At 32.1% G+C, this 22,943-nt stretch overlaps 3 protein-coding genes across 5 annotated transcripts; 2 read left to right on the top strand and 1 right to left on the bottom strand.

Moving 5' to 3' along the window:
* Positions 1–1,266: 1,266 nt before the first annotated feature.
* On the bottom strand, positions 1,267–5,066 carry Bma-tceb-3 (Uncharacterized protein; the record flags this gene model as incomplete). Its single annotated transcript, XM_001898118.2, has 10 exons — positions 1,267–1,418; positions 1,872–2,094; positions 2,239–2,340; positions 2,477–2,574; positions 2,984–3,136; positions 3,419–3,617; positions 3,865–4,006; positions 4,124–4,302; positions 4,487–4,575; positions 5,018–5,066. The coding sequence occupies 10 exons, from the start codon at positions 5,064–5,066 to the stop codon at positions 1,267–1,269; spliced, it is 1,386 nt and encodes a 461-aa protein (XP_001898153.2).
* A 7,175-nt stretch (positions 5,067–12,241) lies between these two features.
* On the top strand, positions 12,242–19,185 carry Bm1673 (Uncharacterized protein; the record flags this gene model as incomplete). 3 transcript variants are annotated; one of them, XM_043075310.1, is made up of 9 exons in its annotated part: positions 12,242–12,310; positions 13,933–14,075; positions 14,343–14,499; positions 16,630–16,776; positions 16,995–17,185; positions 17,528–17,648; positions 17,942–18,111; positions 18,771–18,886; positions 19,133–19,185. In XM_043075310.1, the coding sequence occupies 9 exons, from the start codon at positions 12,242–12,244 to the stop codon at positions 19,183–19,185; spliced, it is 1,167 nt and encodes a 388-aa protein (XP_042931244.1). The 3 variants fall into 3 exon arrangements, with proteins under 3 accessions (XP_042931244.1, XP_042931245.1, XP_001898155.2); XM_043075311.1 differs by lacking the exon at positions 12,242–12,310 and having other exon boundaries at positions 14,059–14,075; XM_001898120.2 differs by lacking the exons at positions 12,242–12,310; positions 13,933–14,075 and having other exon boundaries at positions 14,392–14,499.
* Positions 19,186–20,066: 881 nt separating this feature from the next.
* Positions 20,067–20,677, top strand: Bm9928 (Uncharacterized protein; the record flags this gene model as incomplete). The annotated part of the gene is made up of 2 exons (XM_001898121.1): positions 20,067–20,131; positions 20,494–20,677. The coding sequence occupies 2 exons, from the start codon at positions 20,067–20,069 to the stop codon at positions 20,675–20,677; spliced, it is 249 nt and encodes an 82-aa protein (XP_001898156.1).
* Between the last annotated feature and the right edge of the window lie 2,266 nt (positions 20,678–22,943).

Below are 22,943 nucleotides of genomic sequence, written 5' to 3' on the forward strand. Positions count from 1 at the left end.
AGTTAACACCCGGAATATCTGCTTCTTCGAAAGATGATGTTTGCAGTACAACGAGCTATAACCCAAGGAATTGTCAAGCCATCAATAGGAGCCATACCTATCGATAAACATAATCTCTAATCGCCAGCATGCAATGTTATTGCATGATCATCGGTTCGTCTTATAGACAAAGATAATTTGCCACAAAAAAAGGATAATCACTAAAATTAATGTTGCTCAAATTTGCAATAATTCATTGAAATTTAAATACATCCCGATTTTCTCACATAAGCAAGGGCTCCGTACATTACTGAAAAAGTAAGTAGTTAGCAACGACAAAACAAGTAAAAACAAAATAATCAAGTCCCTGACACCCAACCATAACGTCATTCCACAGTGATAATAATGCTCATTCAATACAGAGTTGCTGATGATGGCTGAATGATTTGTAGATAATGACTTAGGATATTTAAGATAGAAACCCAATTCAAAATTCATACAGTAAAAGAGTTAAAACATATTTATTCATACTGCAATGAATAACAAACAATATGACCGAATATTTCTTTGAAACGAAATGTAAATAATTAGGAAAATTACCCAGCTATATTATGAATACACATATAATACAAAAGTATAAAAATTTTTCACGCCAAGAAAACGAAGCGATTTAGAGAAACGAAAAATGAACAAAGATAACGATCTATTAGGGCACGCAACAGCAACAGATTTTTGCCGTACAATGAAGTGGTAAAAAAACATTAGCACCAATGAAATCCTAACAATATTTGCTGTCTTAATAATATTATAGATAAGGAAGGCTAATAAGCATCAGCAAATAATCTATGCTCAGTTTTTTTTTTTTTGTCAGCAAAATTTAATGTGGCAGTAAACTGTCAAACATCGATCATCCAGAAAGAACAAGGAACCCGAATACGTAATGATCAAAAAAAGATTAAAATGTAATATTGACAATACGAATGATCTGGAAATAATTCATGAAGCGATCTACTATAAAATTGTATTCACTAAGACAAAAACCAGATAAAATAATGAACTGTAATCACCGCAACTATAACCAAAAAAAAGCCAATATAGTAACATCGAAGCTGTTACAACGTCTCATGTGATGATTTAAAAAAAGATGAAATTCACTGTTTCAGAAAGCTAATTTAGCAGCTTTCAAGAACTTCATTTCGATAATTAGTTGGTCACTGCTTAGAAATATATATCATTTTTTCCAATTTGCTGCAAACCTCTGGCTTCCACAAGTCAGCCTAGAAATAACTATTTTCTGCGCCTTACATTGAGCATTCTTAGCGTTTTTATCATCAATGCTCCTTTTTTCGGTATCATTTTCTTCTTTTCTGAGTGCGAATCTAACGAAGAACTGGTGTTTCTAATTGCTTGTGGTAGATTTGTCAAGGCTTCTTTGTTTCCTGCAATATGTTATATAAAAGGTATATTACAAGCTAATTAATAGTGCTTTCTCAACTGAGATGTTTTCATTTAATCACAATACTAAAAATCTATTCTTGAAATGAAAACAAAAGAGTAGTCGAGAATCCCAGGAAACAGAGTAACTAGATTGATATGCGATCACAACGGTTTGGTTTAAGGTGGATTCAGCATAAAAAACTACAAACGGTGTATAAAATCTACACGATAATAATAAAAATGTAATGTTCAGTTTCAAGCTACAAATATTATAATACGCGGTAATAAACTGGAAAATCTGGAATACCCTTATTTAAAACGTCCTTCCTAAGCAATCTCTTACAACCGAACAACAAACTGCAAAAAAATTTTCAGAACCTATCCTTAAACGGATGCAAGCGAATCCGAATATAACAAATAAAATATAAGTATAAAAAGGCATGGCAGAGAGTAACCTTTATCAAAAATTTCCTTGCGTGCTTTTGAAATCTCATTAGCAGATGGTAACGGATGGCTAGCATGCTGAGTGCCATAGCGTATTTGCCGACGACGGACATCACGTGGGGCCTTTGCATCCGCAAGCAGCGCAGTTTTCACCGGTGCAGTTGCTTCTCGATTATGCTGAGTTATTTTTGTTGAAAGCAACTTCAGTTTACGTTCATTTTCTTCACATAAGCGCTACAATGCAATAGTGTTAGTAGTTGAAAATTTCTTACACATTAACTCAACACGATTTGCATGAACCGTTCCATATTTTTAGAACAACATCTGCATCCTCATTTAATCAAATATGCTACGGAACAAAATAAAATAAAAACTAACATAATAACATTCTCGCCATGTTTCGTCATCTGTTGTTTCACATTTTGGAAAAGCACGATTTACAATCCGCTCCCACAATTCATCACTATCTTCCATTAGTTGCTGTAGAAAGAAGTACTAATCATTTTATTTCAATTTTATTTCTATGAACTAAAAAAATTATTTATCACTACTGTTTCTCATGCAAGTTATCCAGCTAAAATTTATACTTCATTACAATTTGTTTCATTATGATTACCGGATTTCGCCTTTCAATCAAACATAACTGATTCAAGGAACATTTCTCAAGCACTGGTTTCAGCAGAAAATATGGCGTGTCGCCAACTTCTTCAATTGCTGAAAAAATGATTATGTGGAATGACTACCAATGGCAGTCGGAAATAGAATTTTTAATTCATTTCAACTATTTGATAAAATTGACCAATACCAATACGTCAGCTACAATTTACAAAATTATAAAATTCTTTGGTACAAAAAAAAGAAGTAAATACGAAAAAAAAAAATGCATTTACTTACAAATGTGCATGCAAAAAAAAAAAACTGTTAGAATAAAGAGCAGAACGAAAGTTTTCGTAAAAATGTATTAGTTTGAAATATTTCAAAACATTTTAGGTAAGGGTGCAATTTTAATAGCTGGTATTCCAGTTTCCTGAACCTACAAAACCAATACCAAGCATTCAATTCATGCTGAACAAGTAGCATTTCAAACCCATCACACGACTTTGAAATGTGAAAAACAACTCACAATTAATGTTAGCAATTAATATTTTAATACATAAATTCTGCAACGTTGGCACCACCTTAGCAGTATCATTTCTCAGGCGTCCCGCATAGATTTTACACACTGATTTACGTGGTTTAAACATTAACGCATCCATCACAGATGTCTTGGACATGTCTGAAAAAGTGTTTCAATATTTTGAAAAAAAAAAAAAAGAAATGAAAAATAATTAAATCCATTTAAAAAGCAGCCATTTTTGAAAAACATCTAAAATTAGTGGTTTACATAGAATTCACATCTTTCTATGCAATTCCTTAACAAAAGTTGTCACAGTATTATGCACCTTCTTATCCTCATCCCGCCTAAACAATTGACATGAAACATAATAGTAATTCGTACCGAATCCCAATAATATTAAATGTATAATCATTAACTAATTGAAGCCACCAAACACCATACCAGAATTGTGTTTTTTCAGCACGGGTTCAAAATTTAATATTTTGGATGGTTTATAGTTCACATCCACTTTCGATGACTTCCAATCATTACAATCAGTTCTCACTTTCTTGAGTTTAGGAGGTCTAACGATATCAGCCCGAGCTAACATGTCTGCAAAGCTCAAACCTGAGCAAGCATTTTTTAGTCCATTACTTGATGGCTGAAACAGAAGTGTATGATTTTGATATAAAAACGTTATATAACTAAATTTCCATTCGAGAAAAAAAATTCCATATTATCCATTCGATGTCGATGTATAGCAAGATTTACTAGAATCTTGCAACTTACTCAGAATGAACACTGAGCCCGGGAGAAACCCAAGAGCTATAAACTGTAATTCAAGTGGTTTAGTAAATAAGAAAAAATAAAAAAAAAAAAATCTTTCGTAATCAGCGAATATAACTTACCCTAATTTTATTACAGTGAACTTCATCAGCACAATCATCTGGTTCTTGCTCACCCTTGTTTTCTTTTTCCTTCCTCCGATTTCTTTTCTTTGACTTTTTTGGAGGATTTTCTCCTTCTGAACACGGTGAAAGAAATCGTTTCCTAAAATTTATATTTGCTAGATTACTCAAACCTTGCTCATCAGATGTTCTTATATTTACTCAAACTAATCTCTCCTTTTAAGTATTCTTTCTGGAAAACACATTAGAAATTACAAACTTTCGTTGTTTCAAGCCACAACTCCGTGCTATATCTTTCCATTTTTCAACGATTTGCAATGCTTTCGTGCCATACTGCTCGTGACTTCTCAATTGATTTACTGCTTTTCCCACTCCTGTCTCCGATAATAGCTCCAATGTCATATTAATGTTTGCTAAGCGTCTCAAAGCATGGCCAATCTGTAATGTGCTTGTCATCCCTGTTTATCCTGAAGTAGTAAAGCAACACATTTTGTGATGAATTTAACTTCAGAATGCTCTATACGATCTAGCAATAAGTCTAGATTACATTAAACCAGATTACGAAATACACACAGATTTGCAAACATCTGCAAGATAAGGAAACAATGAAGCTTTCACCAACTTTATTATCACAGCTTAACATCCGTGTGTATTTTTCCACTTTTTCTCGGATCTCTCCGTCCTCATCACCATTCATTTCGGCAATAAGTGCTACAAAAAAAACCAAATGGATGTTTTGTTGACAAGTATATCTTATACTTACAAATGAAAAAATTGATTAGTCCCGACATAGCATATCACGCAAGGGATAAAAATCGATGGGGACAAAGTCACATTATGCAAACAGCACGTGTCTCCTTCTAGTCGCAGATCTCCCAGTGAGCCATCTAGTAATTTTACTTAGATGTAGATAGCGTGTAGTTATTTGCACAACTAACCAACGTGTAATCATACGTATCGGACATTACTCAACGTCCTGCACTGGATTTGCGGGAAAAGGTTGTACACAATATTTTAGCAAATGAACAAGTAAACTTTGTCTATCTCACTTCAAAATGGATTAAATAAAAAGTAGCCGGAGAGTGGCAAGTACACGACGCACCACTGGCACTCGCACCCTGCTACAGATCAACCACTGACGCTTCCACCAAACCTCGAACATATCCAGTCACCCACTCCATATATACATACACACACAGCATGCACGCACACCATACACGCAGACACACACATGCACACCTATCGATTATTGTTAGAGCATGTATGGAGCGATGCAACAAGGAGAGATCGGAGGAGGGGTGACAATGCTCGCTGCAGTAGCGTGATCGGAAGAGAAGTCTCGGGATACCTTAGAATTGGTCAGATGAAGTGAGGTGACACATGTGACTGCATTCCTGTCTTCAGTGAGGGAAGCAATGGTGAAATGAGAACTGAAGTGCAAACTTAGAGTCGTTGCAATCGCTGCATCATTCGACACACCCTAAACCCTAAAAGATGTGGTTGAAGTAGCTGGTGGATAACTGCTCCTATTGCTCTGCTTGAGATTGCGTAGCAGTGTGATTTAGACTTTAGCTGTGCATCAAAATAACGTAAACAAATAAACGAATCACTAAATATCTTTCAACTCTTTTTTGTTCTCTTTGTTCGCCTATGTAAAAAAGTCAAGAAAAAGAATTTATAAATATACGAAAGTCTTGTTTTCTAGAAAGATATTGTGGAAACTTTCCGTACCGATAAGTTTGCATTTGATCCTAAACTTGGGCAAATGCTTTGCAGAAAGTGTAAGATGTTCAGAGTTTTCTGCAATTTTTGACACTGTCATGGGTATTCAAGCATGATTTGAGGAACAGAAATGATGGGAAGAACTCAAAAAATGCTACTTAAATAATACCACTCTTTGTAGAGGAAGAAAGTTTAATAATCGTTGGGATGGTTCCCATGATCAAAAGTGTGCTCATTAATGAAGATGCCAGATATCCTAATAATATTATCTGTAAGAAGTTTTAAGCTGATACAGCTGTTTTTCAGTTTATTCGGCCTTCTTCAATTTTAATAATCAAATGAGAAAAAAAGCGCCCCTGTTTGTCTTAATTTAGTGTGGGTAATTATGCTAGCTTATCACGTTTGTGTAAACTTAAAAATATCTCTGCTCGTTAATAACGTACGGCATTTGATGCAAATGAACTCAGAAGATATCGTGCAGCAAAGATTTAAGACCGATTTTTAGTGAAAATTGCTGCAAATTTTGAATTGTTTTAATCATAACATTGAATAAGTGTCTTACTGAGATAGAATCACCTTATAATTGTTTACTGATCCTTTGTTTACTTTTTACGTTTATTACTTCTGTTGTGTTACTGCTTGTTCTTATGCGAACATGGCGCTTACCCATATCGATTTCCTCGTTTAGAATTAATAAGTTAGACAAAGTTTCCTTTCCTCTATATTAATGTTGTATATTATGACAAGAACTGCACATCTACTCACAGATGCATATTTCCTTACCTTTTATAATTTGAAGAATGAAAAAAGATCAAAATGGATAGATGGCGAAACCTACATGACCAAACTTCATATGGTTCTCACTCGGAAGATATTGGAGAAAAAATTTAAGATTTCAAATCCTTTTATGCATCGTTACTTATGCAAAAATTTCTCTTGTATGCCAATATTTACTAGAAGTATTTGTTATAGAGTGTTAAATACATAACTTTTGATTAATCAAGAGTCCATCCCAACTAACACTTAGTTTCACTGTCTCATCACTTCTCAAAGAATTCAAATCATTTCGATAAAAGTTCATTTATGTCATTTATCCCCTATCAAGTGTATTTGTTTCTATCATGTGCTTTTATTGTTACATACATTTTATTAATTTATGCTCAAGCATATTTTAGCGACCATTTCTTTCATTAGCTTCTTTTTATTTGAGATACGTTGTGGTATTAAATGACAACAAGAAGTACTTTTGTTGTCGAGCCTATTTTATTTTATTTCTGCTTTTTCAGGTGCAAGCGAGAAAGTTATTTTTCTCAAATAGGTAATATTTGCTCTCCTGTTTCAGTGCCTTTGTTTCATCATGATCTCTCTATCCAGACTTATTTCGTGATTTCAAACTGTTTTTTTTTTCCTGTTGTAAAGCATTTATGCATACTTTCAGTGCAAATAATCATCAGTAAAGTAATGTTTAAAATAATCTTTTTTACATAGTTTTGAGGTTTGAGTTCAAATTTTCTTGATTGCAGCGTTTCTGCTACGCAGAATGAAGCTAATCTATAAAACGGTAATAGGAACAGTCGAAGAGTGAATAATAAGTTCCTCCTCCAACCCATTCTTTTAAGCATCTCTCATTCCTGTTGGAATTCTCATCTTTTCATTATAAAACTCAAACTTACATCAACTGTGCACTGAGTTACCGCTGAACATTTCTCACTGTATTATCTTTTTGTCTGGAATGAATTTCAGATTTATATGATAAAATCATTTCGCCGTGCCACGAGTCGAATGCATTTTACTCATTATGGCACATAAAACGTTGAAATTGTTTCCATGTATACCTATATATTCAAAGGTGTGGATCAACAGTAAAGATTACCGGTTAGTAAATGAATGGGTGGATGAAGACAGGTAATCTATGTGTCAGTGGATGAATTATCTTATAGTGGCCTCATATGTATTAAATACACATTTAAAAAAAAAAAAACAACGATTTCAAAAATGTCACAACGACAGAAATTTCCATTCTGGGGATGATTATTCTCGAGAAGATTGCAGTCAATGTACAATTAAAATCCTGAGATTAACCAGATTTTTGTGCATTTGTTGAAATGCGTTCACATAATAACTGCGTAACTTCCTTTTCTGACAAAGATGTAGCGTATTTATTTTACTTTTAGTTTATTCGCAATCACTTTGATCTTTGCAAGTTTTATTTATTGCTGTTGAAACTATAATAGATATAGATAGTTTTATCTTCTCAGCACATCCACCTGTAAGACTCTACCTTCTGCTTTTCCATTCCATCAGCAACTAATCTATCTATCTATCTATCTATCTATATATATATATATATATATATATATTATTGGATTATGTCGCGAGATACACTTCTAAAAGTTGTTTTAAACTGTGCGACTGTCGAATCTATTCATCAACAAGATTTGAACAAAACTGACAGCAAGAATTGCATGGTTTTCATTATTTTCACTTTTTAACCACTGAATATATTTACATTTTCCGACTATACGGTAATATTCCACAGATCTAATTGGCAAAGTTGGGTCTTGGAACTTCACAGCTAGATTACTTCTGCTTATCCAAAATAGATCTACATTTTTTCCCCTTTTGCTGGTAGATACACTATGCCTATGCTAATAGTATAGTCAACAAAGCTAGAGCAATGATAGTGTGAGAATTGCAGCGAATGATATTGAAAACTAAATGAAGTTTTAAAACGATTTTTCCACTTCTTTCATAAAAGCTTTGTTTGTTTGCAGTAGTAATGGTTGCTTACTCAGAATTTTTCTCACAACTAACTTTTTAATTATCATTTTTCTCATTAGATATTGACATTCACTAGGCTGCACTGAGGTCAAATGATCTTGACAACTTCAAGGAATCATTCACTAGACTGCATTGAACAGCTACTACTTTTAAGCCTAAAAGTGTTTACGGAAAATATTCATGGCATTCAATTACGATGTGTTTGAAGTCATATACTCTGGATACTTCCTTTGGTTGCGATTTAAATGCAGTTTCTCTCTCTCTCAGAAGTTGCTATTGAAATCCTCTTCCAACTTGACCTCATATTTAATGAAATCTACAGACGAACATCGGCCGGCTAAACGCACGGTCATCAGACAGCAGCTTTACGTTTGACTAAGGATATTAAAGTATCAATGAATGAAGAATTACTTCTCAACTCTTGTTCATCGATTTAAACAAAATTTCCAAGTTCGGTACTAATTTTGGAATTTAATAATATTCCAGAACGAATCTAAAATGCGTTCGAATCTACATCATCCTGTTTATACTGTTAACGTTGCAAAAAATATTCTACATTATTTTTTCTCTCACGTTTTTTTGAATTAGTGAATTGGTTAAAAATTAGTGCGGCAAAAAGATTTGCAATCAATTTTCCAGTTTCGGAAAACTGTGGGAAAAAATTAATGCGAAAAAATTTTTTTGATATTTTGAAATAAATTGCATGCTGATATACTGATATATTGCACGCCATTATCAGTTATAAAGTATTTTCAATACTTTATATTACAAACAGTTATGAAGATACGAAACACGAACATAGATCGCTTTTATTTTGTAACATCTGCTATCACGGTTTTGTGTTTCATAGTCGTTTTGTTTCTCAGTAACACTGATGACAAAACACAAAACCGTGACTATCAACAAGGTAAGCATTGTATCCAACTTGTCTCATTTCGCATCTCCTTGCAGTTAACTCATTATCACTCTTGTCACTCCTTTTACGTTCCCATACCCGTAGCAGAAATGTTCCCTCAGTACTGTTATCTCTAGCAATCCTGTCTATCATTTTTCTGCTTCTCCGTCCTGTACCTTACTGATCTGATAGCACAAGCGTCCTTTTTATTCTAGAAAGTCAGTAGTAATACTGTCTGGAGTAGCGCAAACGGAATCATCCAATAGCTGCTACTACAAATCTTTTTGGAGAGAAAAGATAGAGAAGCGAGCCTAGTCCGGGAAGTCTTATTGAATAGTCGGAATCCTTTGTGTAGATGCAGAGTTTGAACAGACGGGGAAGAAAATACAATGGCAGTGCGATAGGCGCTAAAAAAGATTAAAGATAATCGTGTGCGTAACAGACGGCTTAAAATTTATAGAATAGCACAAAAGCGCATTCTGGTGCTGATGCACAGCAGCAAAACTAATTTCCAGAAAAACCAGAAGAATCTTGGATAAATGAACAATCGAAATATTGAAGGGAGAAGTGGGAGAAATGCCACCACATACATCCTTCATTCATTCATTCTATTCTCCTTCATCACACCTCGCAAGAGTGCTGGTGACGCTCGTAGGAGTGCTGGTGACACCGTTCGATTTCGTCCAGCACTGCTGCGCTTTGTTTCTACTCACAAGTGCACCAAGTACTCTGAGCTGCTGTTAGTAAAATTTATTTGGCATTCCGCGGATTTTTCATTTACTAAAATTTCCTCCCATTATTATGTACTGCCATCTGGTGGTTTTATTCCTTTCTTTCTACTTTTCATTCAAATTCACTTCAGTGTCTCTATTTTGCTTATTCACACTTAATAGCTGAATGCTTTAGTGCATTTTATTGAAAGATCAATCGAATGAAGGCAGAAAGGAGCAACATTAAAAGTGTAATTTTTGAAAATTACACTGAGAAAGCAGAGAATTCCGATAGTGGATGAACTCATTTATTTCAAAATAATCAAAGATTTGGCCTATCAAAAGTTAAGAACTTTTTGTTGAAAAATTTCATTTTTTTGGACTGCAAAAAATGGTTTAGAATGAGATTTATCAAATACTTCTATGAGATATCTATCTAATAAACTTTTAATCTCTCTCAAAAGCTTTTGCAAAACCATAGCATATTAAAGCCTTTGAAATAAACCTTCTCTATTTTACGCTCTTCAAACGATTCGCGAAGTCTTTCTTTTTCAGATGCATAAGTCCCTGTTTCTATTTATCTCGAAATAACTTCATGAATTTCGACTCATAGACTAATTATCACGTGTGAATGACTGTGCAAAAGCTATACTACCGAAGTTTGACTTTGGTAAATTTAAGCAAAAAGCGAAAGGTGAGGGCCAGGCAGCATAAAATAAACAGGCCTAACGGAATGTGCAATGTTTTCTTTGCAACAACGAGAACTTCATAATTACCGTCAAAAGTACAATATAAATTCCCAAAAGTATGTTAATTTTCCAATCGGTTCAACTTGAAAGGTTCAAAATTTTTGGAAAGAGAATTTTGAAAAGGTTTCGAGTTTCCTGTACATTTCCTTTTTCATTTGATCATTGAACTTGACAAATAACAAATGTATATTATTTGCATTCCCCATTGTGAAATATTGTTTGTCGTTTTGTTTCTTTCAAATACATTTGTTTCTATAAGAAACACGTCTCTCGTGACACGTTCCCTTTTTGTTCCAAAAATTAGACTAATTACATTCATCTACTTCTACAGTTTTCGAAGATGATCAGTTTATACTCCGTAATGCATCTTTTATGCAGTTTAAATTAAGTTAAAATTTAAAAAGATGAAAAAACAAAATTAATTCATAGAGATTAGAGAATTTTTTAACTTTATGATTAAACTGTATGGTCGGCTTTTAATTTACAAATTTTTTATCTAAATTCTTTGTTGTAAATTCTTTTAATTTCAATTCATTTGACAATAATAAGAGTTTTCTTTTACTGTTTCTTTTATATTGTTTAAATTATGTTGGGTTTTGAAGCAAAAGTATAAATGCACAAAAAGAGTAAACTTTTCAAGAATACGAATGTGATTTTCAAATGCATTATTTACAGTTGTTTAGAAATGACAGACCCAAGCAAAAGTTGGAAAACAGTCTGATCATGAAAACTAGTCACTAAGAGATCCTAATATGACCAAATAGGAAGGGATGAAAGTAGTTTGCTCGATATTCTTAATGAAATAGAATAATGTGCAACTAACACGTAATTAATACTAATAACGAAATGATATTAAAATTGCCCATATTACATTCATAATTATTTCAAATAACGTAAATTGACGTTTCATGAACTAAGTATATGCTGGTAAAGCAATAAGCAAAAAAGTTCAGTTAATTTTAAGAAGTTTCTAATTGTACTTGGGCCATTTCCGCAATCCAAGAGTGAAGATATTTCATAATACGGCACAGCAAAGAACAAATCAGATCTAGATATTTGACGATTTGGACAACAACAATAAAACTGTCAAAAACATTTTAATGTTTAGATTAGATTTTCTTCGTAAATCGTTAATGAATTCGTTTGGCTAATTTTTTTTTCCTTTTTTTTTTGAATCAAATTTAACATTAAATGAAATTGTAGAAATTGGTTTTGTGGCCAGAAGTTTCTAAATATAATGCAGATTTTTTGATATATCACTTGCGAAATATCATTTGGATTTATGAGATTTTCTTTTTTTTTTTTTTTCATATATCATTTTGTTTAGTATTGAATAATATCAAATTGTTGTCTGAAACTTTTTTTTTAATTATTATTGTGTTTTCTTGTACATATATAAGTATTCACGTACTTTATTTAATTGATTATTTCGTCGATTTTCTCTCCTCGTTCGCATTTTAGTTAGAAATTGTTTAATAGTGTCAATATTTTGTTTACAATCAGGAATCTGAGTTTTCAGAATGAAAGATGCTGGCGAGCTTATAGTAAGCAATGATAGTTCTACAAATTTTAGCTACGATTACTATGAAGTTAGCACTTTCTTTAATTTAATAAACTATAATTGTTGAATATCAACTTAAGTGGTGATCTTTTTTATCATATCAAAGTTAATCCAATAGTATTATTTATTGTTGTTAACAATTAATTATCTCAAGTGACAGAGGATTTTTCTTTTTTAAGATGTGATATACTTTAATGAAATTTTTATCCAAAGGTTGCAAATAGAAAATGCAAAGACTTGTGATAAATGAATGATGTGAAATAATAAGTAGCCGAGATTTAGAAAGATGTTAAATATATTTAAAATTAGAACAAAGAGAACAAGAAACAAATGATGAATAGAAAATATTTAAATAAACAAATGTTCGTTCTAGGATTAATGCTGAAATGCGGAATGAACCATAACACTAAAAATTTCGTCAACAAACGATGGTCTATTGACTAATTATCCTTATATTAGTTACATTCTAAGTTATATGCAATATTTATTTGCAAAGAGAACTTAGAAGGCAAGAAAAAGAATTGTATTTTTTGAGATAAGAAAAGCTTAGATCGCAAGGCAACAGAAACTTTAATGAGTTTCTGAAATCGAAAGAGAAAGTTGATTTGCAGTGGAAAACAGACCTTATTCAAAAGAATTGTGAATCCAAAGCTTTGATGAAGCTAATTGTTATGCTTTCAATGAGATGGAAGGCGGTTGAAACAAAAGGGCCGGAACGGATAAATTAACTGGTATTGTATTCAAACACAGCGATGTAAAAATTAGTGAAATATTCAAAAAATAAAGGATTCAAAATTAATCGAATTTTTGCAAGTTGTCAAATTTTTCTCCTCAACTGTTTCCAAAAGAAACAAAAAGTGAAACAAAAAATAAATTTTTTTAAACTTGTCAATTTTTCTAGTACTACTTATAGGAATCTACAGACCTTAGAAAATTTTGTGGGTAAATATTTTAGAGATTTATAATTAATCTAGATTTATGAAGACTTGTAATGAATTCCTTACAATCTAGACGTATGTTTTTTCTTTGTGTTTCTTCAGACAATAAGAATAAATTGAAAATGATGTTTATTGGCTTTCCGACTTTGTCGGATTATGCAAAGTGAAGGAACACAATGAATATGGATTGGTTCTAAAATATGTTTCAGCACGAGCACTTTCATTTCAAATTATTCGAAATAGTCCGATAATTCATTCCATTTTGTGATAGAAAAATCACAAATTGAAATGAAGCCATAAACAACACCTAATTTTTTCGTTTTGTTTTAAACAAAAAAAATTTATTTATGGAAAGCGTTATTATTTCAAAAAAACCAAACATTTTAATGTGTAACGGATAAAATTGAATTCATTGCTTGAAGAATTTAAATAATTTGTCACAATGAATTTTTTTACAACAGATTTCATAACCTATGAAAAATACTAAAAGAATAGAGAAACAGAATCCGAAATAGAGAAAATGTAAATAAAGAAATAAAAACTAATTTAAAATCTTTTTAAATCTATCCTTTTTCTTTCATTTCATTAAAATCAGTGCATGATTTTGTAATAAAAAGCTGCAGTTGCTTCCAGAACAAATGATGTTGAAAAAAGAAAATCAATAAAAACTTGCGGAAAGATAAGAAAGTTTAATAACGTAATTTCATTGCAGTACTTAGATGAACAAGATTTTTTGGCAAACGATCCAATTGTGAGGAATGTCGCCGCGGTGACATTACTTATTTACTTCATTGCTGCTATTGTTGGCATTCCAGCAAACATCTATGTGCTGATTCGAATGAAAAAGCTAGCAAAGTAATCTCTCAGCACTTCTATTCTATCAACTGCATAAAGTAATTTTAAAACAATCTGATGTGTTTTAATGTAATGCAAATCTGTTTGTTTAAAGTCTAGAAATTTGATATACTTGTTGAATTTTGCAGCAGACTGCTATGTCCGCGAAGTTTCTTTAATTATGCTAACTAATTTACAACTTAGTTATGCTAATTAATTTTATAGCAAAAACAACAAATAGTCGAAGAAATCAAGCGATTTTAAACAAATATGCTCATATCATTTCAGGAATGATAGCGAAAGATATCGTAGTGGTACCGGTATAGCGCTCTGCTCAATGGCAGCTGCTGATCTTTGTTCTTTATTATTGATACTATCGCAGAATCTTATGCAATTATACCCACAACTTGGTAGCGATGAAGTACTTATGCATTATGTTTGTAAGGTATCACAATTGTTTTGCAGTTTTCAATTTAAAGAACTAATCTTTGCATCTCACCGAACACAAATGTCAACATACATCGGTTAGTCGATGGAGTAGCTTTACGAATACTGTTTATTTAGAGATCATAGTTATAATGTGTGATAGAAACAGTAAGGCCTTTGCTGAAAATAAACATTTAAATAACTGAATAGTCGGTAACTGGAAGAAGCAAAGCTGACTCTTCGGCTTTTACCCATAGTAAAATACAAATCCTTTCCCATATACCTGCATTGAACAGGCATTATGTTAAGGAGTTATAGGCGACGGATAAGCATACGAAAAAAGCAAAATATCGTTTGTTGTTTTAGATATCCCTGAAATTCATTAATGTCATATAACAACAAACAAAAAGCTAGAAGAATGGGTTTTATTACTTCAGGGATAGTGATGGGTTCAGTAAATGATAAGTTACTAAGTTTTCTCCTACTTTCTGAATCATCTTCTTTCTTCTTCATAATCAGAAACGTTAAGTCTTTCCCTTTGCTTCATTTTACTACAAATTTTTATTTTGGACATCGAAACTGACAACAAAGCTGTAATCATCTCGATTAGTTGCAGCGTTAAAACATTTCTGCGATGATTCCGATCGAATATTTTGAGATAAAAGATTTTGATTTTGAGATAAAAGTTGGAAGAAACAGAGAGGAAAAGAAATCAACAAAAGAAAAGATCTGGGACGAATTAATTAAAATGAAAGAAATACTTTACATCGACAACAACTTGTTCAGACAAATATCGAATAGAATTTAAAATGGAAATTGATGAAATTATTGAGCGCTTGTTCAAGACTTAATGCAATTACCTACTGACTTATCATATGTGAAAAAAATTGAAGTTCAGGCAAATAGAAAAGTTATAGATAAGTTTTTGTGCAAAATAAATAATGAACGTCAATCAGTCCATTCTTGTGGAAATGCTGGTTGGCAATCGGGCTAGTATTACCAATGAACTGGTTCTACAGGGTAAGATGTGTTCGAAGAGGATCATAGCTCAATGAAACTTTTTTTGGAATACAACGATAGCATTAAATTATATTTTATGTGCCAGACTTCACTAGAACAAAGCGGTAGTAAAGAAAGTTGAGGAATAGAACAACGCTGATTATCTTTAATTTTTTGCTCTGCTCTAAGCTGTCAATGACATTTAGAAGAGCCAAACTAAATAAGGAATAGTGATTCATAATAATGAAAACATTACGATTCAGAGAAAATGTAGTTCTGATTCGAAAAAGCTCAGAAAAAATAGTCCGAATAAATTGGCGAAGTGAATGGGAGAAAGTTGGGCTGGAAATCGAAGACTCAGCAAAATTGTCCTGTTTTTCAGATTACTGTAGATGATAAAGAATTGGCAAAAAGTGAAAATCTTATTTATTTGGAAAAGTTAGTGTAAAGTAAAAGTAGGTGAGGCATAAGTGGTTCTGATGGTTAGAGAAAGATGCAAAGCAAACAGAATAAATTCATTTTCCCATTTTATAGGTTAAGTCATGGACGTTAAAATGAATTTAAAATAAGGGAAAGTTAGGATGGATATGTTACACTGTTGGTGTGGAGGGATTATACATGTCATCGAATGCTATCCCGATAAAAGGAGAAGAATATCTCTAATCTGTGCGGGATGAAATGTTTTTTCCAATCTTAGTAAAAAATTTAATATTTGAAGTAAAAATTGAAAATTAATCAAAATCTTACTACACGTCTCATTTTTCAGCTTCGTTGTTAATTAATCTAATTCGTTCCAGGTCATCCTCCTACAAATTTTTTATTTGTGCATAAAATTTGTACTCGAACCCTATAGCATATAGCATTGATTCATTACTACAGTCGATCAATGTTAGATCGTTCTATGTTTAAATAAACAAGCAGATCATGCAAACATTATGGCTGGTAGATTAAAGATATAATATAATTATATGGTTTGAGCTAATAAAGTATTAGTAAAGTTGAATAAATGATATTCATTCAAGCCTTAATTGTTTTCTGACTTTTGTCAATTATTTGCTTATATATCAGATGAAAAGTGTTTTTTCTTCATTCTAGCAGTTTTACTCTGTCTTTGTTTATTTAAGGATTTTTCAATAAATATGGATTGCAGGCGGTATTATTTTTAACGCATACAGTAACGGGTATTTCTGTTTGGTCATGGCTTTTGCTTTCAACACTTCGTTACCTCGCTATAAGGCACCCACTCTTCCATCTTCAACTGTGGCAAATGCCATATCGAGCTTTATCATTCATCATAGTCAGTTTTATTATTTACACAGTTTTGTTGAGATGGAAACGATGATCAAAGGCCCTTCCCATCGTTCTTCTCATCTTCTCTACTATTTCTGCAGAGTAATTTCATGAAATGATCGATACACGAAAGAGTGGAGGAATATTTATCTAGTTGATCCATTTTTTTACCATATCAGAAAACAGTAGAGTTGAATGCTACTATAATAAATGAATATGTTGAAGATAGTATCATTGGCGCTGAATGCCTGGCTTCTATTGGCAGTTCATTCCACTCAGTTCGGTTGCATTCAACAAGCGCTCTTTCGATCACTTACTTGGAATCGGCTGTTTCATATCGTTGAATGTGCTTGGTCATTTTGTGTCCCTTGCTTGCTTATTTTTGTTATGGATATTTCTGTACTCATCAAGAGCACGTGAGTTGTTTTATTGATGCATAAAACAACAAATAATCATACAATATGTTTCAAATAGATTATCCTAAATCCAAAACTGATATTGAGTTTAAATAACTAATTTTGTTTTATCTTGAAATTGAAAAGTCAAAAAATAAAAACTAAATTCAAATCTTCATTAGTTTAGACTGCAAGCGCTATCCTTCTGCAACTAAATCCTATAAAGTTAGACTTTAAAAATTTATAACTGTATTTCCTGATTGATTTTAATTAAAGCAACGAAATTGTAATTCTTGGCAAAGTAAAGGCTAACAAAATTAGCATTTGACTTTTTCACTAAGTCCACATATCCAATAATTGCAGGATGGGATCGTGCGATACTGGCTTACTGCAAATATTTTCAGCACAAAAAAGATCTGAGCAAACTTTTGAGCCTCCAATTATCGCTTGCGTATATTCCAGAAGCAACCAGACACTCATTCGAGTGAATTTAACTATGTTTATTTATTTTAAAAAATGAGGAAATAATATTGTCCTCAATCATTAAGAAAAAGAATTAAGAAAGTAGAATTCAGTGGGTTAGCAAAGTCAAGTAGTTATTTTGCTTCCATTACGGGAAAGCATGTATTACCAGGTGTTTTCCATAGAAAAATAATCGGCTAAATCATATGAAAGTAATGAGCATGCATTAATCAATGGAACAAATTAGCAATATTGAATTTTCAAAAAGAAACAGGGGTGAGAATAAATAATCCGGTAATTTTGCAAACTTTGCAGCATAAGCATAGCCGCACATTGTGGAGATGGTTAGCAATTGCACTGATTTGCATAATATTGAACACACCGGAGAACATGTATCGATTGGTGATATTGTTCGGAATGCCCGATGTTCATGAAGAAGCGCTTCACTTTTCAGCACGAATGCTTGCACAAGCGCTCTATTTCAGGTGTTGCATGAAATTTCTATATAAATTAATTCATAACTACCTCAGGACGTTTTCCGCTCTAAAGATTGAGGAACTGTCCAATTATTAACTAGCAGTTATTCTTAGTTTTCCTGAAAAGAATTAAATTCATGAATGTAGTATCATATTTTGAAATACAAAAATTTAATAAAAAATCGAAATAAAGTAAAACATCTACTGAATAGTTCTTGCTGCCAATTTGCAAATTGTTCCGCCCTTCTGCTAGAAGTAGATTGTCTCTGGCATGTCATTTCTGTTCCACTCTTCAGATTCATGCATTTTCAGGAAATAATATCTGTGCAATGATTCCTCCCAATTCCATAACGGGATTGCTAACTCTTTAGTTTTTTACATGAAACCTTGGAAAAGAAGGAAAATAACAGTCCTATAAACAATAAATATAAAATCTTGCTTTAAAAGCTGATTCCGCAATAATGTTCCTATTTTTAATTTCCACATATTCACTTTCACATTTTTTCCCACTGATTCCACCGCTAATCATTTTCTCTATCAAAGATATGCAATCTGTTTTGAATGTATATCTAAAACACAACAAATAAATTACTTAAGTTTAGGTGGAATCTTTAAATTAATTAAGAACCATGAAACTCTGCAATATGTAAATGTATTATTAATTTCAGCCAATTTGCATTTAATGCTGTGTATTTGGCACTGTTTGTGTTTGACAAATCAACCAGACCGAAATCATATTTCGAGCATTCCGCCGGTAGAAATTCAATGCCTGCAGTCCAATTATGTCAGCGGTTGCCTATCTCAGATCATCAAAATAGAGAATGCCTTTAAACAAGTAGCAAGCTTGTGGAATAACTCTTCCTTGTTCATTCTTATATTCCAACTTCCTGAATTCATCAAACAACTGGATTGCTTATATTTATATGAATTCCAGAAGTCCAAATTTACCTAGCATCTGAAGCAAACTTTTTTTAAAACATATTTTGTTTTTCAGTAATTTTCTACATGAATCAAAATTGTCTTTTTCCAGCAAAATATGGCAAAGAATATTCCGAAAAAGTAAATGGCCTCACAGCCGTTTAACAAAGTAAAGAAGAAAACACTGTAAAGCAAGTCCTACTATAACTTTTTGTCATTGATAACACAACCATAATTCGTCCGTGTCATGAATTGTTCGCTTCTTAAATTTACTGTAAAATAATGTGGTTAATCTCTCTCACTTTTCATTCCTTTGCATTTGTTTCGTTTAAACTTAAAGCTACACATTTTGTGAGTGGTAGACTTTTGACTCTCTTTAAACTAACAAAATATTAGTAAGATGCAAAGGTAATACCAAATTATTTTGAAAAAACATTGTTTTCATTTTAACAGGAGTAATAGATGAATTCTTAAATTGAAAGAATCCATAATCAATGCATCTTTCATTTTTTTTATACTAAAAAGATGAAAAATTTTGAAACTTAAGTCTGAAAAGGAAATCTTTCAAAGCAACTTCCTTAATCATAACATTTGTCATGCTATTACAAATTTAACAAAAATCTTGACGAATTTTCATTGATGTAACTATTGTAATGTTTCCTCCACATTAAATATAGAATATTCTTGATTTCTGCTTTTAAAAATTTTAGTCCATCTGCAGCTATCGCCAGAAGCTACCACCTGAGCAAAAGTGACAAGACAAGGAGAAAAAGGCGATTATTACCCTAATTGCATTGCGTTAATTTTTAATAATAAAATGTTAATGCAAATTTTAACTACATTCAAATCTTTAGTAATTATGCAAAAAAATAATCAATATAAACTAATCAAAGAATTGTTGGTCAATCATTTCTAGTACTTTTAAAATACGAATCGGACTCTCATTCAAGTGAAATAGGGCTCTTCAATCAATTCCAAGAAAAAAGCCAAATGAAGTGCTATCATCTCGTTTCATATTTGATGCCAGAATAAACATTTCAACACAGATGTTACGTCAAGAAGAATGCCGTGTATCATTTATTGTTACCCATGGACCACACTCAATAGAATTGTAAGTCTCAAGGTTCTAATTTTCTCTTCATTTACAAATGATGGTTGCTTATCATGCTAATATTCACCAACTTTCTACTTTTAGATAATGTTAAAGACTTCTGAAGGTTTCCGAAAAAATATTGATGCAGTCACAACTTCCTCAGACTCGAAAATTATTCATTTTAATATTAATTTAGAATAGAAACTTTTTTCTTTTCAAAGAAACAAATGAATAAAACATGGGCAATCGTCGTTCCAGGATGTTGTAAATTCTCAATGTCAATTCAGTAATTATGAACTGAATCATATAATGAAATTTCACACAATTTGAAATGTTTTGTTCTCTCTCAAGTTACATCTTACAAATGCAAATATTTCCAGTAAACTTAAAATCAGTGTATCGAATTTTCGTCGAGAAAATCCAGAATTATTAGTGAATTGTCGAAGTGAACTGGGTAAACAAATTTCTGGATTATGCTTCGGTGCTTCAAAAGATACTGATAATACAGTAGCTGCAAGGAATGTCGGAAAACCGGAAAGTTTTTATTACACAACAAGTGTTTAGAATAATACTAATGATTCATCACTACAAACCACTTCATTATTCCTTTGTTATATCCCATTTTTTTTTTGAAACAATGAATCCTTTATCTAAACCTCAAATAGTAAATGTACATCTGTCTTCACTGTAAATGTTAATCTGCTAAGCCAACCCAGCCCACTTTCTACATCCTTAAAAGCCTTCTTTAATCTGATAACAACAACGAAACGATCGGTGCAGTCTTCTCTTCCTCCTACTCACTCAACAGTACCACTTACTCCTTTGCTGTTTCAATTACTCCACTATATATTTGTCGGTTGATCTCGCTTGCAGATAAGAAGCAAAAGCTTCAGTTCAAGTTCTACAAACTTCACGTAAGTCAAGTGAACTTAACTAACCTAATTCGTCTACTCTGATCAGAGAGTGACTTCAAATTCACGACAGAGTATGATTTGAAATTTTTAATTCATTTAGATTTAATACTTTAGTTTATACATAGAGTATAATCGAGTAAACGAAGAAAAATCTACAGCACTCCTACTGTAAATTTTGCTCGATAAACAAGACTTGTTTCTTGGATGTTCAAGGATGTCTTCTGTTGTTTACTATAAATTTATTTCATCCATTAATACTTTTATTAATGATCTTAGACAGGATCTCTTAAATGAAGTCTTCTCATTCTCTTCCCCAGTTCACCCAAGCATTATTTGTCATCTCATCTTGGAGTAAAAAACGAATATCAATTCCAAAATTTTCACAAATTCGTTTCAAATTAGATGAATTCTGTATGGAAACATCTTATTGATCGCAAGGTGTAATACTTGCGAAAAGTCTGGTTATTCGAGATTGAAAAATGAACTAAGAATTAAATGGTCAATAATATTGCTTAATGGAAGTAAAGTTCTAGAAAACATATTAGGGAAGCCTTATTAACTGAGCACATCTAATTTTTGCAGCAATACTGAGTGAAATGCAGGAAACGGATTTCGAAAACACTTTATCATGCGTGTTATTGATCCATTTTCGGAATCACTGCACAATACTATTATGTCAGCGGGATACGGAAATAGTTTAATCGGTTTCAGCGTTCCTAATATTAGGATAGTGATTAAATGTTTCTCCGGACTGTTGAAATACATTGAATGATTGTTTTTAATTAAGTCTACTATTATTTGCAAAGATTTCGTAGTATTTGGTATAAATACATATTCTATAATGTATTCAAAATGCATGCTTTATATGAGTACCAAATATTTTCACCACTTAATGAAAATCCAGCTGTTAATTATGCAACATTAAATTATCCCATAATGTTAGTAGGCTATGCCAGTCAGAATTAGATGACAAGTCACTTAAATCAATGAAAAATCATGAAAGTTAATTAGAAAGATAAGTTAACTGCTTAACAACATATATTGTTAATTATAAACTATACGAATCAGATAATTACTAATTTATCGAATTCTTTTGCAAATATTATTTCCTGATATCAATGTTTTAAAGATGATCCAGGCCATTTCTTTAGCAGTGCAAAATCAATGTTATCAGGAATTGCAGAACGATTTTAGAAGCCATTGCAATTGAACTTGAAGCTGCCATTTTCGATGTAAACTAATTTTTTTTTTCCGCATTTTATAATCTTTATTAATTATTGACAAAACAACGTTGTCAATTTTGACTTTTGGAGAACTGGATAAAATTATTCCGTAAAGCATCTAACCACACTTAGTCAGTTGTTTTCTACATTAGTTATGAACAGAGGATAAGATTCAGCTGAAGAAGTGAGAGGAAGAAAGCGAATTAGTTTCATATTTAATCGTAATTTCCTAATTAAGAATAAATATAAAGTTGGTGAGGGAAGCATGCTCGTCGAATTGGTTGTACTGTTATTAAAGTAATTTGTTAATTTACAACATAATGAGTAATATGCTTTCAAAAATTCTACAGACTTCTCAAATCATGATTTTGATAACAATTAGCACAAAATGATTCGTATAAAATAATATCGAAGAAAAAAAAGAAGTTGCAGAATGGAAATAAATAGACTTAGACGATCTAGTACGAATACTAACATTATCGAAATATTGGGAATTGGAAGAATTGAAAATTGCAGATCTGTGATCATTGACCTTCATAACAAACAGTTTCAGTAAGAAATGCTTGTATGTGTAAATTCTACTGTGCTAAAATTGTTGGGAATTTTTTCCTCGTTTGCATGGATTAGAAAGGAAAATGCATTCATTTTGTAAGCATAATTTGGAGATCGGTTAAGAAACCTGCATGGTAAGAG

Source organism: Brugia malayi, assembly GCF_000002995.4.
Source record: "Brugia malayi strain FR3 genome assembly, contig: Bm_v4_ChrX_scaffold_001, whole genome shotgun sequence".
Lineage (NCBI taxonomy): Eukaryota > Metazoa > Nematoda > Chromadorea > Rhabditida > Onchocercidae > Brugia > Brugia malayi.